General features: G+C 37.8%; 1 protein-coding gene across 1 annotated transcript in view; it reads right to left on the bottom strand.

Moving 5' to 3' along the window:
• Positions 1 to 2120: 2120 nt before the first annotated feature.
• znhit6 (zinc finger HIT-type containing 6) overlaps positions 2121 to 16527 on the bottom strand; it is a 29297-nt gene continuing 14890 nt past the window's right edge. The window contains exons 6-10 of the mRNA XM_015056804.1: positions 13210 to 13278; positions 13010 to 13090; positions 11034 to 11114; positions 4919 to 5043; positions 2121 to 2733 (exon numbers count right to left, since the gene is read on the bottom strand). Coding sequence (XP_014912290.1) covers positions 2294 to 2733; positions 4919 to 5043; positions 11034 to 11114; positions 13010 to 13090; positions 13210 to 13278 — 796 coding nt within the window. The 3' untranslated portion in view covers positions 2121 to 2293. The remainder of the gene's footprint in view (positions 2734 to 4918; positions 5044 to 11033; positions 11115 to 13009; positions 13091 to 13209; positions 13279 to 16527) is intronic.

Below are 16527 nucleotides of genomic sequence, written 5' to 3'. Positions count from 1 at the left end.
GGATGTGGGAGGAAGGGGAAAGGGGGGATCAAAAACTTTTATAGCGGGGTTTTTTGAAAAAAAAAAAAAAAAAAAAAAAAAGAAGCAATCAAAATTGCATTGAAACAATCTTGCATATAATACCTTTATTTTCATTTATGCAAAGCCACAGCCAACTCACAGTGCTGCAGTGGCTGGTGTCGACAGGCAGTTCTTTCAGAAGACCGAGGCTGACTTCAAGCTGCTGCTAAACCGGCTAAATCATTATATTTTAATAACTTCTTTCAAGCAAAAATGACAATTTGGGTTTACACTGTTGCAGGATTATTAGACAAAGCTACAGGAAGGTGGACTTTGCCACCTTCTGCAATTTTAATTTTAAAACCACAAACCTTAACATATTGTGGGGATAATTTTATATGACAGTAAATTACAATGTAATATAACTGTGGAGTGGATGGAAAATATTAACACTGTTTACACTTCACTTTTGACTATTAATAATAATAAAGACACTTCGTTCACCAGGGCTGGTACTCTTTTTTTTTCACAGTAAAATTTAAGCACTTTTCAAACATTCTCCATCTAAGTTTTCAAATTTTCTCAGCACTTACTTTGGAGATAAATCCAATTCAAATGAACTAAATAATGTACGTTATTACTGGTGTTAACCATGTCTTGTGATAATATTCTATTCTGCATAGCAGGAACAAAATAAATTAAAATATAACACAATTTAATGTTTTAAAAATTCTCACATACCCTGTACACCTGATTGACCTGAGAACAAAACAAATTCTAGAAAAGGAATCCCCCAACTTTGATAACATAAGACCACCTTTATTTCAGTTTCACAGACCAATAACTAATTGAGTCATTAGGCATAATAAATATTAATTACCTGGAACAAATCAGTTTGTGTTAAGGTTAATTAGCTCCGTACTCAAATTAAATGCTTAAACCCCACATAATCACTTGACTTCCTTTAAGGAGTCTTTGCTCCTAAAAGTTTATTACAAGACTGTGCAAATAGAATATCAGACAGTTTCAAGAACATTATACAGAAAATCACTTTCCAAACCTTGAAAACACCTTATTGACATTCAAGCATTTGCAAGGATTGAAATCACTTGTACAAACTTTTCTTTTCCCCAGTCTAGAGCCCTTAGCCGCTTTATTAGCTTGATCCATTTGACCTGTTCCTGGTGGATAAATGCATCCCTACAGCATGATGCTGCCACTGCCATGTTTCACTGTGGAGGTGGTGTCCAGGACATGCTTCATGTTTCAACACATCTGTATCAAATAGATAGTTTGGCAGACTTCTGCAAAGCTCTGTAACATTTTAAGGAGGCAATTTAGCTGTGTTAACATAAAATCTGCAGGGCACCCGCCCTTCGAGGCTGGAGCCGGACACTTTTAGTTTAGGTTGATGGTTTGTGGTAATCATTTCTGTCTTATAGTGCTTTCCAACCTAAGCTGTGGATCTGAGTCAGTTTGTGGGGCAAGGACGCACAGATGTGAGGTCAACACCGCAACTGCAAAAGGGTGGAAAATGCGTCACCTCAGGCCACACATCAAAGAGAACCCCATCCATTGGGGATAACGTCAAAAAGAGGTTAGCAGGGGTTTTAAAAACAGGTCCATAAAAACTGCCTGACGGCCTGCAGTGACGGCCATTACTGGCAGCCTGTTGTCATAATAAGCTAGCATTAGCTAAGAAAAGGTTACATGCTCAGGCTCCACATGGGCAAACACATTCACACTGGGAGACACCCAGAGGTGTCAGAAAAGTGAACATGTCAACATTAACTTTTATTAGTAAATGGAAAAGGGAGCCTAATTATGTTAGCGAAGCGGACACAGAGGGAATGCTGGGAACTTCAAAGAGCACAGAGGGTTATTTTTGGCATTTTGTCTTAGTTTTCACTTAAAAAGAAACAGGAGGGACATGTTACCTAATGGATGCTAAGCGGAATGGAATCTCTTTAATCTTTATAAATAGGCATTTTTCTTTCTTTGAGGTTTATTAGCCCCTTCTTTCATGACACAACATAACATTTCTAAGAAAATTTGATGGCTGTGTATATTTCCTTGCTTATTAGTTGAACATGAACACATTTGGACTTCAAAACAATTACTTCAAAGAACAATTTTATTTACGAAAACATTTTAAAACACATGGTTCTGGATCTAATAATGTATTTATTCTTTCTTCTTAACACAGTCTGTATGAATGAGCCGGATAGTCATATTTTGGTTACATCCTGCCAAATCTGCTTCGTCACTAAGTTTAACAGCATCCTCTCTATCATCACTCCATCTGACAGCTGTCCAAAGCTGCAGCTGAGTCATTTCCAAGCTGAATGTGATGAGTCAGAACACATTCTGTTTCATTAACAGGATTCTCCTCGGTCACTGTGACTACAGCACTTTCTCTACAAGTCGAGGCATCATCAGGAAGGTAGTTGCTTAAACACTGATCCCTGCTGCCAGTTTCCTCCTCTTCATCACTGCTGTCTACAATCTCTCCTTCCTCTTGTTCTTCCTCTCCTGTGCCCCTCTTGGCCTTTTTCTGCAGCGGTGGTTCTGTTTCAGGAGTTATGTCTTGGGTTCTTGTGTGAATGTTTGCTTCCTGTGAAGCACAAGACCCTTGTATTGGTTGTAAATCTTGGGACCCCTCTTCCTCTTCCTCTGTCTGGTCCCCTGAAACACACCTTGTTGCAGAACTTGTACGGGCTGATACAGGTTCAGCTGAAACGACATGAGCCAACTTTTCAATAACAGTGTTTCTTATATTAACTGCAGACAGTAGAACAGATTCTTGCCTGGTCATGTGTGCAGATGATCAATAATCTCCATAAAGAACATAAACATGGAGCACAACTGGAGTTTAATTAAAGGAGCAGTGTCATGCAAAATCAACTTTTTTGAGCTTTACATCATGTTGGAATACTATTCCCTCATCAAAAATATACCTGGAGTGTTGCCTTGATTCTTTAATTCATGTTTGAAAAATTATTTCCTCTCCCATAGCAACTGTGCAGATGTCCAAATCGCCTGGTTGGACCTACCACCACCTTCAAGGTGCAGCCTCTCCCTTGAGCTGCAGTTTCCAAGCTACTGAGCTTCTGCCTCAGAGAGAACCCCATTCCACTCCTTCAGACTAGCCAGCAGTAATTAGCAAACACCTGACAATCTGACGAGCTCATTATACAAGCTACTTCTCAGTGCAACGCTGGTAACAATGCTGTTAACGGATTAATAGAGAAGTCATGTTGTGATAACTTATTGGAGGCGGAGAATCAGAAATATCAGGGGTTTTAAAAGCAGCATAAGCCCAATTTCAAGGTGTTGAATCAAAAAGTAAAATGTTTTTAAGTCATATTTGATATATATTGCATTTTCATAACAATTAAAAGTGACAGTTAATTTACTGTGCTGTAAAATGATACTATGTCCATGTAAAACATGTACTACTGCCCCTTTAACAGAATGTATCAATAATTAAAAAAAAAAAAAAAAGTAGAATGAATAGTTTTAAAATAATGACACAATCAGAGGTATACTGACTGCAGTTTTCTGGCTGATCACTGATCTTTTTTCCTGCATTGAACCTCGATATAGCCAAACTCCGTCAAGTGCTTGTTTTTTAAATAGCATATTAGATTAGTTGTGTTGATGCATTTTGACATGTTTCACCCCCGAGGTAATTTTCCACCGCAACATGCAAACATCTCCATTCACTCTCAGAGCATTATAGTTTCACACGACAGGATGTGTTGGTGTGCGTTTGCGCAGTGTGAAGGAAAGAGGAGATGAGCTGCACACGCAGGCTGCGAAGTGAGATAAATGCAATCGGTTTTGGTGATCGGCAACAAGAGACAGTGATCGACCATCACCGATCATACACTTTTTCACAGAAATCATTCGATTATGATCGGTGGCCGATCGATCGGCACACTACTGTCTTTTTGATCCTTAAAATACCAACATTTCAACCCAGTTTATTCACAGACACCACGTGCTGAGTACAGATACAAGTTGAATTCTGTTTACACACTGCCAGTCTCTCAGCAAGAATCTATCCTCTGCCACAGTATCTGACTGTGTGTTATCACTTCCTGCCCTGCTTCCCTGAGCTTGGCATGGGTAATTATCAGGATGTTTCTATGGCAAAGTTTATAGGGAAACAACATGGTACCAGGGGCTTATCACTGAAAACACACTCTTGGACTAAAATTACCTCATTTGTCATGTGGACAGTTTGTTCTGTCAGCGTAATGAAACAAGGCTTGTGTTCTACTTTACAACCACAAAATTGAACTGCTCTACACACAATTTGGTTCCTGTGTGCAGACCTGAGAAGAAATCCATCAATGAGCGTCCATTTTCATGGAATGTAGCAGTGTTTTCACGCGACTGACACCTCTAGACTTTAAAACACTTCAGGGACAGAGGAAACCGAGCAGAAAATGAGGGGAAACAAAGACCGATATCCTGTTTTCTCCTTCTCAGAGCTCATGAAGTCACAGTCGAATAAGCAAGCTGTGTTTGATCCTCTCTTTGGCTACTGTTTCTGTCGAGGTTAAGCTGGTGTGCATGATCCTGAGCAGAGCACACTCATTTCCGTTGGGTTAACGTGTTACCATAGAGAAAAATAAGGGAACAGAGTGTTTTAGAGCTTCAGCTGGAGAAAGTGGGATATGATACAATGGGGTTGGAATCGGCAGAGCCGAGAGAGTTCGGTGTTTTGGGACTGCTCTGGGTCTTGACTCATGTTGGGCTGTACAAATTCCCTTTGCTTAGACTTAACTGTATCAAAATCTATATACCTATTAAAAACTGGCACTGAGTCTTAGTCCAAATGCAGCTGTGGATACATTTGTTTTTCATTAACCAAAGTTTGCATCAAATATATGATTTGGGATTTGGTTACCTGGTCCTTTGAGTGGGTAGTCCTTCCAGTGATCTCTGAGAACAACATGCAGCACAGGATACTCAATGATTGTTTTATAACTCAGGTTATCCCTGAGGCTTTTCTCAACGTCCAACTCGTGGTACCTATGTCAGATCACAGAGAGAATCAAGCAAAGCAAAGACATGATTACAACGCAATGTCATTACAGCATGCTAGGTAAATTATATGATCACAAGACACAGAAGGCACAGCTTTTTTTAAGTGATTGCTGACAATAATCAAAGGATTAATAAATAATTAAGATCTGAATTTTCAACAGCCAAATGAATATCATTTTCTGGCATCACATATTGACAGATGCAGTACTTGGCCAAGACTTAGCAGCATCACTAAGGCACATGGGGCAGCACTCCCCACCCTTGTGAAACCATCTGCAGAAGATGACATCAATGATTGCCTCAGTCAAGAAAATTCACAAATCACAGGACGAAACGGTTCACTGGATAAATAGGAGACATGCTCTAATTTAGGATGTATTATATACATCAGTGATCGTTCTCGAGCTGTTATTTCCTGGTCTTTGTCTTGGAGGGTGCGGTCTCGATCTTGGTCTTGGTCTTGAAAGAACTGGCCTTGACTCCAAGTCTGATTTGACAAATCTTCATTACTCTTGCTGGTTTTCTAAATTAAACTATTGTACAATGTAAGTTCATTAATTCAGTTTAGAGATTGTGTATCAAAATGTGACTGCATTTGAAATATTAGCTTATTTTGACATTCATTACATTAATACTTTGGTATTTTGGGAGAGTAATTAGATGTTTTTACATTAATTTTTATATTTTTGTTCAAAAAATGTTGCTATGAATGACTCAGCCTCGGTCTTAGTCTTGGAGGAAGTAGTCTAGGAAAAACCAGTCTTGACTACATGCCTGCTATAAATCTATATGTATCTATATGTTTGCCTATTTAATCACTTAAACATTTTTGAAGGTAAGGTACAAGTATAGAAAAGATTTTGGACTTCCTGCTTGCTTTGCTCAAAGACACAATTACCCAAGGAACATCCCACTTCTAAAGTCAGTCCAAGAGCTTTGTTAGAACAAGCCCATAAATGAAATTTCACTGGAAGAAGAGCTTAAAAGAAACTGCCCTCCAAAAGAAAGCAACTTCCCTGAACAGGCCATGTCAAATGACTGCGAACAGCTGATGTAGATTTAAAAACACCTGGAAATTGTCAAATTGCCAAAGTGGCATTGCTAACACAACATAAAAATGTGAAGTTTATCTATCAATAATAACACTGTTTTCCATGTAACAAAATTAAAAACCATAAAGTTTTAAGATCACTGTTTGGAGTCAATTCAGGAAGACGGTGTGTAAAAGTAAAAATAGCAAGCAAAAGCAGAAACTTATACTTAGAATGTGCTTACAAGGCGCCCATTATGTTCATGACATTAAGTTTATGGGTAAAATTGAATAAATACAAAAAAAAGTCATAAATTTTTTTTCTGCATCCTTGTTTGTAAACAACTATAAAAGAAAGCAGATTTTTCCTCCCTGTGGTGTCAATGAGAATATTAAACCTCAGTCCACTTCCACATACAAAGCTGTGCAGTTCAGCCAAGAACATGCACACATCTGGTGTCTATATAATGTTCTCTCGATGAACAGAAGACTCTAATGCTCTCTTAAAGGGGAGGTTTTGTTGTTTTCTCCACCGTTCTGCTCAAACCCCTGTAAAAAAAACAAAAAAAAAACAGAGATTACAGGGTATAAAAAGGAAGAAACAAATCAACCCTTCTTTTATTATTATTTTTACTATACTGAATAAATACAAATCAAAAGTTTTTCACAAGCTGGTACCACATGTGACAGGGCACATGTAAAAACCTACTTATGTCCCAGTTTAAAATGTAATTACATGTAACCAGTGTAGAAAGTGTGTTACATGGGGGAGATTGTTGTTGATCGAAATTCCATTTCCACGTTCAACTTGGTGTACTAATTTACTGAGTAATGCAGTATTAACAGTGTCTTCACAGGCCTTGAAGGCCTGTGAAGACACTGTTGTAGTAATGACTTCGACTAACTTCTAGAGAAACATGGATGGGTTTCTCTAGATCTTGCTGGGACAAGTCCTTAATTCCTGAAATCTTCAGGTGACAGAAGGATGACTTTGCAATTGTCTTTATGTGTCTATGAAGGCTGGGGTCTGAGTCCATCACTGCGTCCAGATTTTGAGCCTGTTCAGTAGTTTCTAGATGTAATGACTGAACTCTTGATTGATTGCCACTCTTATGGTCCAAAAACAATAATTTCAGTTTTGTTTCTGTTCAGTTGAAAAAAGTTATGGCACATCCACACATTTATCTGTTCTAAGAATTGGTCCAGTGGTTGGCTCGGTAACTTTGGGGTACCCCACACTTAAGTGACTTCTGTACCCTCTGATGTGAAGTTACCTGTAGAAACACAAAGAAGTCCCTGTTCTTTTGGTAAGACTGGAGCCAGTCAAGTATTTACTGTACCAGAGTCTTACCCAGCTCTCCAGTTGCTTCAATAATATGTCATGGCCAACAGTGCCAATGCTGCACTGAGGTTCAGCAGTACCAGCACTGTGGTTCATCTATAGTCTGTCTTTATGTGGATATCATTGAACACTTAGACTAGGGCAGTCTCAGTAGTGTGGTGAGGACAGAAACCAGACTGAAAGACGTCAAAGCGGTTGGTCCTGTTCAGTTGTTACACATCTCCTTCCCAGCATTAACAGGGAGCTTAGGACGTGTTTTTATTTTGTAGATTGTACAGATTTTGAAAGAGGTCTGACAGTCTTGTACAAGATTTTATTTTTCCAAACTCCATGTGGGCCTTCCATACCTCTACAAATCCAAAAATGATCTAGAGAAAATTCCATTTTTTTTCCAGGCTTTTCAAAAATGCACAATAAACCTGTCCTCATGCCTTTATATTATCCTTATTACAAGCAGCAGCTCTTTAAGCAAACCTATAAAAGGTTTAGTTCTCTGATGTCCAGGAAGAAAGTGACAGAAAGCAGAAATAATCCAAGCAGAATCATGCTTTTCATGTGTGACCTAAACACATAACTTTACTCTTGTGCGTGCGAGGACTGAGGCAAACATAGAGGATTGTGGCAAATGATACAAGTTTTACGTGTGTGGGGCCGGTTGGACCCCATTTCTAGACACAAGGGTTAATGGAATATTCTCTTGTGTAAATTTAGAACAATTTCAATAACAACACCACACCATCATATCAGGAGAGAATAGGAAGCATCTGTTAAGCAGAAATAAATACGAGCTTTGGGGCAAGATGGGCAACAGCCGATGAGCGAGCTCCGGAAAAGGTTGGCCACAAATATGTAAGAGAAGGCTCAGCTTACACGGGACAAAAACATCCCTGTCTCACAGGGCATTGGCATAAGCAAAAAAAAAAAAAAAAAAAAAAACACACACAAAAAAAAAAAAAAAAAAAACAACAAAGTACAGACAGGTGTTTCCTTTTTCGGCCAGAAATGTAAAAACAACTTGTGTAAATCTGACACATCAGGAGGCATGGATGCTTGGCTGGCTGAGAGGAAAAGCAGAAGTGCAGGGAAAAAGGGAGAAGGCATCCTCTGGATCACGGCAGTGGAATAAAATAAAATAAAAAAAACAAACATGAAAAAAATTACATAAACAAATATCCAGGAATGTGTGAATGGTACTCTTGATGTGCTTGCCTTCTTTTCCAGTAAGAGGATGCTGCTAACACAACTATGTTTAGTTAAGCACAAGAACTTCTTTCTTGGATATTTCTCGAAGTCGTTCAACAACAACATGCAGTCATGCCCTTTGTGGTGAATAACCTCCTAGAAGCCGTTACCACCACTATCCATGACTTCATTAAATCAGCAGCTCAAGCCAAATTAAGGGTTTTCTTCATGGAAAGCAGTTTTCAAGAAGAACTAGCCCATTTGGGTGTAAAAGGTTTTAGACTTGTTTTGGACGAGATGTCACTCTGCAGCGCCCCAACTTCAAATTAGAGGTCTAATCAGTGGCCAAGCCTTCTTATGCAACCACGCAGAGTTAATGTAAGGTAATTCCCATGATGTTCATTGTAATGTGGCCCATTAATATTCATTACTAACTCAATTTGCTGTTATTCAACTGCTTGCTGATAGATACTAAGGTGGGGCAGGAAAGGGTTGTAGTCATCCAAAGTAAAAAGAAAAAGGACAAGAATGATTTATAACGCTTAATGACTCACTACCGTAGACTTAGCCTGACACACACTAAGCATTCTTTCCAGACTTGCTGTCCAACACTGATGACAAAAACAAGGCTAACAGCTATAGAAATCTATAGCGATCTTTGTCTGCACTGTGACATTCTTGTGTCTCTCTATACGAGTATGTTTTGCAGTCTGTCAAGCAAAAGATCTTGTGAAGAATTGCTGTCATTATATATAGTGAAATGAGTTTCATACTGGAACGGGCTAAAAGGCCGCTCAGAGACAAAGTAGCCAAAACTCCAAAAGCAACATAAAAACACTGATTACAGATTGCAAATGTACTCAGAGACCAAGACCTTAATTTTCGAGGCATGTCCTGTGGTGTGATGACACTAACATTGAAGCAGACTATTGAGATAATCTCGTGAAAGGATCCCCAAAAACCTTTATTAAAAGAAACGCTGCCTGATCTTTTTTAACATGTGGGCATCATACATCTAAGAAAAACCAAGCGGATATTCATAACCACCGTTTATTTCTACTTTGCTGCTGTTTGTGTGATGGGCCAGCCATGTGGGAATGTGGCAGTAATATTTTAAAGCATATCTACTTTACACCACAGGATGGAAAATTAAAGCAGTTTTCAGTCACTGTGTGTATCTCTAGCCAGGATATCGACTCATGCTGGACATGCCTCCAGCTGGTGGGATTTTATCCCTTAAATACTCTGAACTGCATCGTCTTCAAAGGATGCAGAACAGTTTTCTCGAGAAATAAAAACATGGCTTTTATATTACAGGCTTGGCATAGCAATTTAATGAAACAGCATGCAATTTTTCATGGTAGAGATGAGCTTTTAATGACTGTTATTATAACGGTAACACTGTAAAGGTGCAGCATAAGACCAGGACTTTGTTCTGAAGTGTTAATACAAGCAAGCAAAACATGACAGTCTGACAGCCTGTGCTAAATCTTGGCAAATACCTGCACTCATCTTTCAATCATTTTTTTTAACCATGCTGTCAGGAAATATAATTTATAGCCTGGAAATAGGAGTGCAGCCCAGCCCACCGGGCCAAACAAAAGAAGCGAGTATCTGTGCGTATTATAAAGATGAAAAATGGGATGGGAGTGTGCTTGACGTTTCATTTGGGCCAAGGATAATGGTTATGAACATTTTATGATCATCAGTCACTCTGTGACAAAACGGAAATGGAAAGCAGAGAAAGAGGCTAAAATTGGGTAAGGTAAATGGATGTCGTAATCGACGCACTCTCATTTTTTTTTAATCTGCTCAAAAAAGCAAGAAATCAAGCTGCGCAATATTACAAAGTGAAAAGAAGAGGCAAGACAGAAACTGGGAAGATTTAGAGACAATGTAAGGGAAGTGGATTTTGGATAAAGATAAAGCACATCCATCCTAGAATCTCACCAAAAAAAAGGCAAGAAAATAGAACCTGATGCGGTTAAACCCTTCTTGCCAAAGCTCTGCGTAGGTTTGCTGGAATTTACAAGGCAGTGATATCATGTCCATAAACTGCCTAGTTTGATTTCAAGCATACTGAGTAAATCACTCAAGATTAGTAAGATTGATCAAACGGTCAGTGCGGCCACACGAACAGGGCGTGGGATGAGTGTTGTGACTCTAGGATGTTTTTTGTGGTCGTTAAAAGGCTCTGGGAATTATTTGAAAACAACAAAGATGCAATGACTTAAAAACAGTTTCAAAGCTTTTTTAGAAAAGTGAAATAAGTGTAGCTGCATTCTAAATTGCATGAAATACTTACAAAACGAGCAGCATTATGATTAAGAAATGTGGATCTCTACTTAAGGATAAAAAAAATAATAAAAATCTAAGTACACCATAAAGGAAAAGATAGAAAAAGTGAAAAAAAAGTCTCACCTCACAGAGTTAGCCTTTCTCCCCTCTGCTTTCATGAAAACTTTTACATGTTCGAATTGATGATGCACATACATCTTCAATCTGAAACAGAAATTCGCAATCATACAAAAACTTAAATAACTGTAAAAAAAAATATATCTCTATTTGGGATTTATTCTAAAAAGTAAAAAACAACAAAAGCATACAATTTAGACTGATGTGACATTTTTTATATAGCCACAGAAATGGAGAAAAACACAAAGTGTTGACCGAGCAACGCAAAGAAGAAACCTAAACACACTGACCGATATTTCTAAGGCCGGGAATTCAGTTTCCAAACAAAGAAGGAATTTCCCTCTTAAAGACGGTTTACACACACTGGAGTGTACTACTTGTGCTCTCAGCTAGATATCATAAGCTCAGTTTACCATAAACAACTTTTTTGTTGCTTTTCTGCTTAATGTTTTCTCCAAGCTCTGCTCTGCTTCACTCCCTGCCCCTCCTGAACGGCATCAGAGGGAATGCTAACCAACACAGTCTAAGCCTTATTCAACTCTTCAAGAGTTAACTTTGACTGAAAGGTTTAAAGAACACGACATTATAAATACTATTACTTCTATTACTGTCAAATATATCAAACCTCCAATTGTAAATCTTTTGGTAAAAAATAAATAAAAATAAAAAAATAGCTCTGATCCCTAACGTTGTTCTAAATTTAGATAGATCTTCAAACCTCCATTTCTTTTATAGATATTGGAAAATGTACCAAATTGAATCTATTTTTGGGCACTGTCAGGATGATGGAGATTTTACAGTTTGGTTTTAAACATTTACCTTGCCCAATATGAGCGCTGGTAAGGTTTTTTATTGAAATCTTTTAGCAAAAAACTTTGGAAGTTTTGTGAATGGTGAACTTTTAGATCTTACAGCAGCCTTTCACACATAACTCTCACCTCTTGTTTGGATCAATGGGTTGGATTTAAGGTGTACCACTGGATTGGCTTCATTATTATTGAAGTGATGGACCATTTAGTGCTAATACAGAAATGTGTCTGTCCACCTCAGCCTCTCTTTCTTGTGGGGTTCCTCAGGGCTCAGTTATTGGTCCAATTCTTTTTTCTTTACACATGCTTCCTTTGGGTCTATTCTTGCATCTCCTTCCACTGCTACTACTAGACGGCTACCCGATTTACCTTCTTCGAACACCTTGACCAATCTAACACCTTCCTAGCTCTAAATTGTTTGAGCCTCAATGCAAGCAAAACAGAGATTATTTTACTCAGGTCATTTCTACTTGAATTTCAGACTGGGGCATGACAGTGCCCCAGTCCATGTCATGTTACAAAAGTAACATGACATGTTACTTTTGTTCCATTAATGAAGTATTTTCTACTGTACTCTGATTCTTGCAGCCATGTAGCCCTGTTCTTGAGATGTTTTAGCCTACTTCATGTTTTCAGACTGGCTCCATTTCAGGGTTTTCTTGACTCTAAGGGTCTGTTAGTAATCATGCTGAGGTGCGGCTAGTGAAACTGAACTAAGCTTTCCAAAAAAATGTGATTGGTCATAGTTGAATCATAACTTAACAAGGTAGAGCTAGGGTTGGTTGGGGTAGCTTTTTTTGTATTCCTTATGTATATTTTCTTTTTCTGTTCTAATCAAGACCTGGATTAGAACAGATCTTGATTAAATTACATTTTCTCCATAAATTTTCTGCTGAAGCTTGAGGATTGTTCAAGCCATAGTAACATTTCAAAACCTGCAATCTCACTGTTAAGCTTTTGGATCTGTCATGGCAAATTCACTTTACACAATAAGATGACATTTAGAATATATATCAAGGGGAAAATCGCTTGAAGTAAAAATCTAAGCTCAGTTGAGTCGTGTAGAAATTTTGTTGGAAAAGTTGATTGATAACATTGGCAATTCCATGAGATTAATATTCATTAGTGTAAAAAAACCCCCAAAGAATTAAGAAAGAAAAGCTGAAATCTCACTTTTGACGAGTTACAGGATCAGACTCTGTGGGGTGAATATAAGCAGTCAAGATCTGGATCAAGGTCTGGCTGTCAGACACCCTAGAAGAAAAAAATATCCAAAAAGTATCCAAATCAAATCACAGACATATTATCAGCATTATTGTATTGTAATATCTGAGAAATAAACCAGAAATATGTCATTTTAAAGTATAACTTACCTCCTCTGACTGAACTCTGAGCTGCTCTGAGGAAATATAAGCTTCAGATGCCACAGGAATTGCTTTTCCCTAAATAGGATGCAGAAAATATGAATTAATTTTAAAAAAAAGTATTCATCTTGTTGCCTGCTTTTGTGAAACTACCATAAAATGTTAATATAAACGCAACTTCCCTTATTTAAATTGTAGTACTCAACTGATTAGGCCATAATCTGTCCTGGACAACACAAGCTTCTGTTTCTGTTTCAGAATTGTACAAAATGGCAGGACATACATGTGATATACATGATGCCACGTGTATCATGAAATGTTGACTTCTTTAAGAGCTATGCTTTAGCATGTAAAGATGGACAGAGTTTAGCTTTCAGGGTATTTAAGAAAAAAAATCCTCTAAGCATATGCAAGTTGTCTGCAACAGCCAAAAAAGAAATACATTATAAATGTTTACAACTGACAACAAGATAGGGATAAGCTTATGTTATTTTTAATAAAAATGTCTTAATACCATGTTAAACTACTCCAGATAGCATAAAAAATCACAAGATGTCAATATAAAAAAAGACAACACTGAAAGTTTATTTTGCCACATAGACTGAAAAGACTAAATGTTTCTGGTTCAAATAAAGCAGCAGGTTCTTCTTTTCAGTGTGACAATCCAATTACTACATATGCTGAACATAACTACAAGGACTTGATTGACCAAAGCCACAGAATTTACTATATTTAAAGATGAAGCTGGTTCATCAACCATTTTCTTTGGCAAAGTACACAGAGCAAGGCCGTGCATGAAATCCATGAGATGGAGATCAAGCACAACCTCAGAAAGATGAAAAAGTATAATTGCATGCCACATACAAGGGCTTGTTATTACGGCTTCACTACTCTCTAAGAAAGATTCAGAGCATAGCTTAGAGATTTCTTTTGATCTGAGATATTTGTTTCTGTAGCTCTTTTTATTCATTAAATTTCTGCACACTCACTTTGTAGAGGTATCAACCCTGTTTGAGTTGGGAGAGAAATGTGGTCTCCTGTTGGAAACAAGTTCAAGACTCTAAAATGAGATCAATAAGCTGTCTTTGAAGCTGCCATTATTTACTAAAGGTGAATCCAAGAATTCTGCTTTTGGATTGGTGAAGTGGTGAAACAAGCATGCCTGCAAAATATTTTCTAACATCTCTGAGTAGAAAATCCACAGAGCACACTGACTTTTATTTTCATTTTTAGTTGGAACACTGTAGACCAATAACACAATGATTAAATTATCTATTTTTTATTTACATTATTTATATATTTACTAAGGATGGAAGGACAGCTGGTAACCAGCATGATCAACTAAACAACTATGAACCTATCGGACACTTAATTCAATTTTTTTCTGATCAGCAAACACATCATATTAAGCACCAGTCAGGTTGTTCTAACTACACTCTTCAGTGATGATGTTGTTACTGAGTGAAACTTAATCAAAGTGTTTTACTTTAAGTATCAGTGAGGTGAGTTATCATCCCAAAGATGTCCAATCAGGCTGACAAGCATTTCTAGTCCAAAGTTGATTCCCCATCTCTTTATGAACGTTGCTCTGTCCCCTGATGTGCAGCCATATTGGAACAGGAAGAGACCATGCTCAAACTATTTCCACTAAGTTGAGAGCATGCATTTTTTTTTTCAAAATGTCTTGTTGTGTAGAACATTTAAGTTTCTTTCACTGCAACTAATGGGGCAGAAATAAAATTCTGAAAAACAGTCCTACACTATAATCCCCTCTGGATGAGGCTTTACGGTTGACACCATGCAGTCAGTTGAGGGCCAATGTTCAGATAACTGACATGTCCATTGGATTGCCAGGTAGAGCATTGGGATCTTAACAGAAGTGATCACATAATATAAATCAGTTTTTAAAGAAAAACTGAATACAACTAGTGAATTTAGTAAGCAAGGGAAACATAACTGGTGCACCTCTGTTCATCTATTTTGTTCACGATATTAATGTATTGATCAGTTCCATTGAAAGTTCTCCAATGTACTGAGTCGAAATCGTCCTTGATTTTCAGTGTATATCAAATGGCTGGTTAGGTGCATTATTTATGAGGTCATTATATTCCAAGTGTTACACTTTACATGTTAATAGGATATTTAGCAAATTTGACACACTCTACATTCCTTGTCCACGTTAGATTCAGATGACACTGGCTTCATGCGAAAGCTTTAAAACTGAAGGGAACATTATATTGATTGGAAATAAATAACATGATTAGGTAACCATAGGCTCATCTCAACCAAATATGGATCACAAAATTCAACAGCAATATCACAATTGCACATCTTCTTGACATGTTACAGTTCAACTCAAGTTTATTTGAATACACGCCTGAGTGCAACAACTTATCTAAGTTTTAAATCAATTTCAGCTACAGCAGTAAAACTCAGAGCAGTACCACAGAGTCAGAATCCAATTCCACTCAATCAGATATAGGGATCTGTAAAATGTCAATTAATAAAAAGTTATCAGTCTAGGAAAACCAGCTCTACTCTTTCATTTCTTATACAATGTAAGCAGAGAGCAACAGTGTAGGAGAACAGAGAAAAAAACCTTAAATAGAAAAATAATGGAGAAAAATAACAGTAATATTTCATGAGCTCTTACATTTAAATAGCTTTGATATTTATTTATGGATTTAGAACACAGCATTCCATCAGAGTGGGCCTTTGGACAGGCAGGGAGAAAGATTGTGTGTTTAAAATGCTCAACGAAAGGTGTTTATCAGTATTTTGTTGTAATGAAAGGGAGATGTTTGCAATAAGAGTCTGAGCAGTAGCAGTCGGCATGTTAGGAGCGTAAACAAGGGGAGGGTGAAGGCACTGCCTTTCCTGTTCCAGGAGATATGGAACGACTTCCACTTCTTAGTAACTGGAATAAATATGTTTGCTTTGTTTCAGCAGAGTTTCACCCTAGAGTGCACGTCTCCAGATGTAAATGTTTGTACATGCAAATACACACAGGGGGTGGAGCAGCAGGTGTGATGAAACCATTATTCTGTCATTACCTCAAATGGAAACTATGTCTTTCCTTGGAAAAGGGACTTGCCCAAAGAAGCTTTCAATCACTTCAGGTAAGGCCACAATGCATTCCTGGGGTAAGCGCCATCACTCATTGGTGGGGAAAAAAAAAAGAAGGAAAGAAAACAGCATAAAAAGTGAAAACCGAAGCTTCAACACAGGTTTGCATTCCAGAGGTCACACTGCAGAGTTCATCCACAGAATATGAACTCTTAAGGAAAGTCAGGGCATACAATATTAGGGTATAAATGTGCAACAGGT

Source organism: Poecilia latipinna, unplaced genomic scaffold (genome assembly GCF_001443285.1).
Source record: "Poecilia latipinna isolate Pla-1442-1.1 unplaced genomic scaffold, P_latipinna-1.0 Scaffold1409, whole genome shotgun sequence".
Taxonomy (NCBI): Eukaryota; Metazoa; Chordata; class Actinopteri; order Cyprinodontiformes; family Poeciliidae; genus Poecilia; species Poecilia latipinna.
This window is presented reverse-complemented; position numbering and strand designations above follow the sequence as displayed.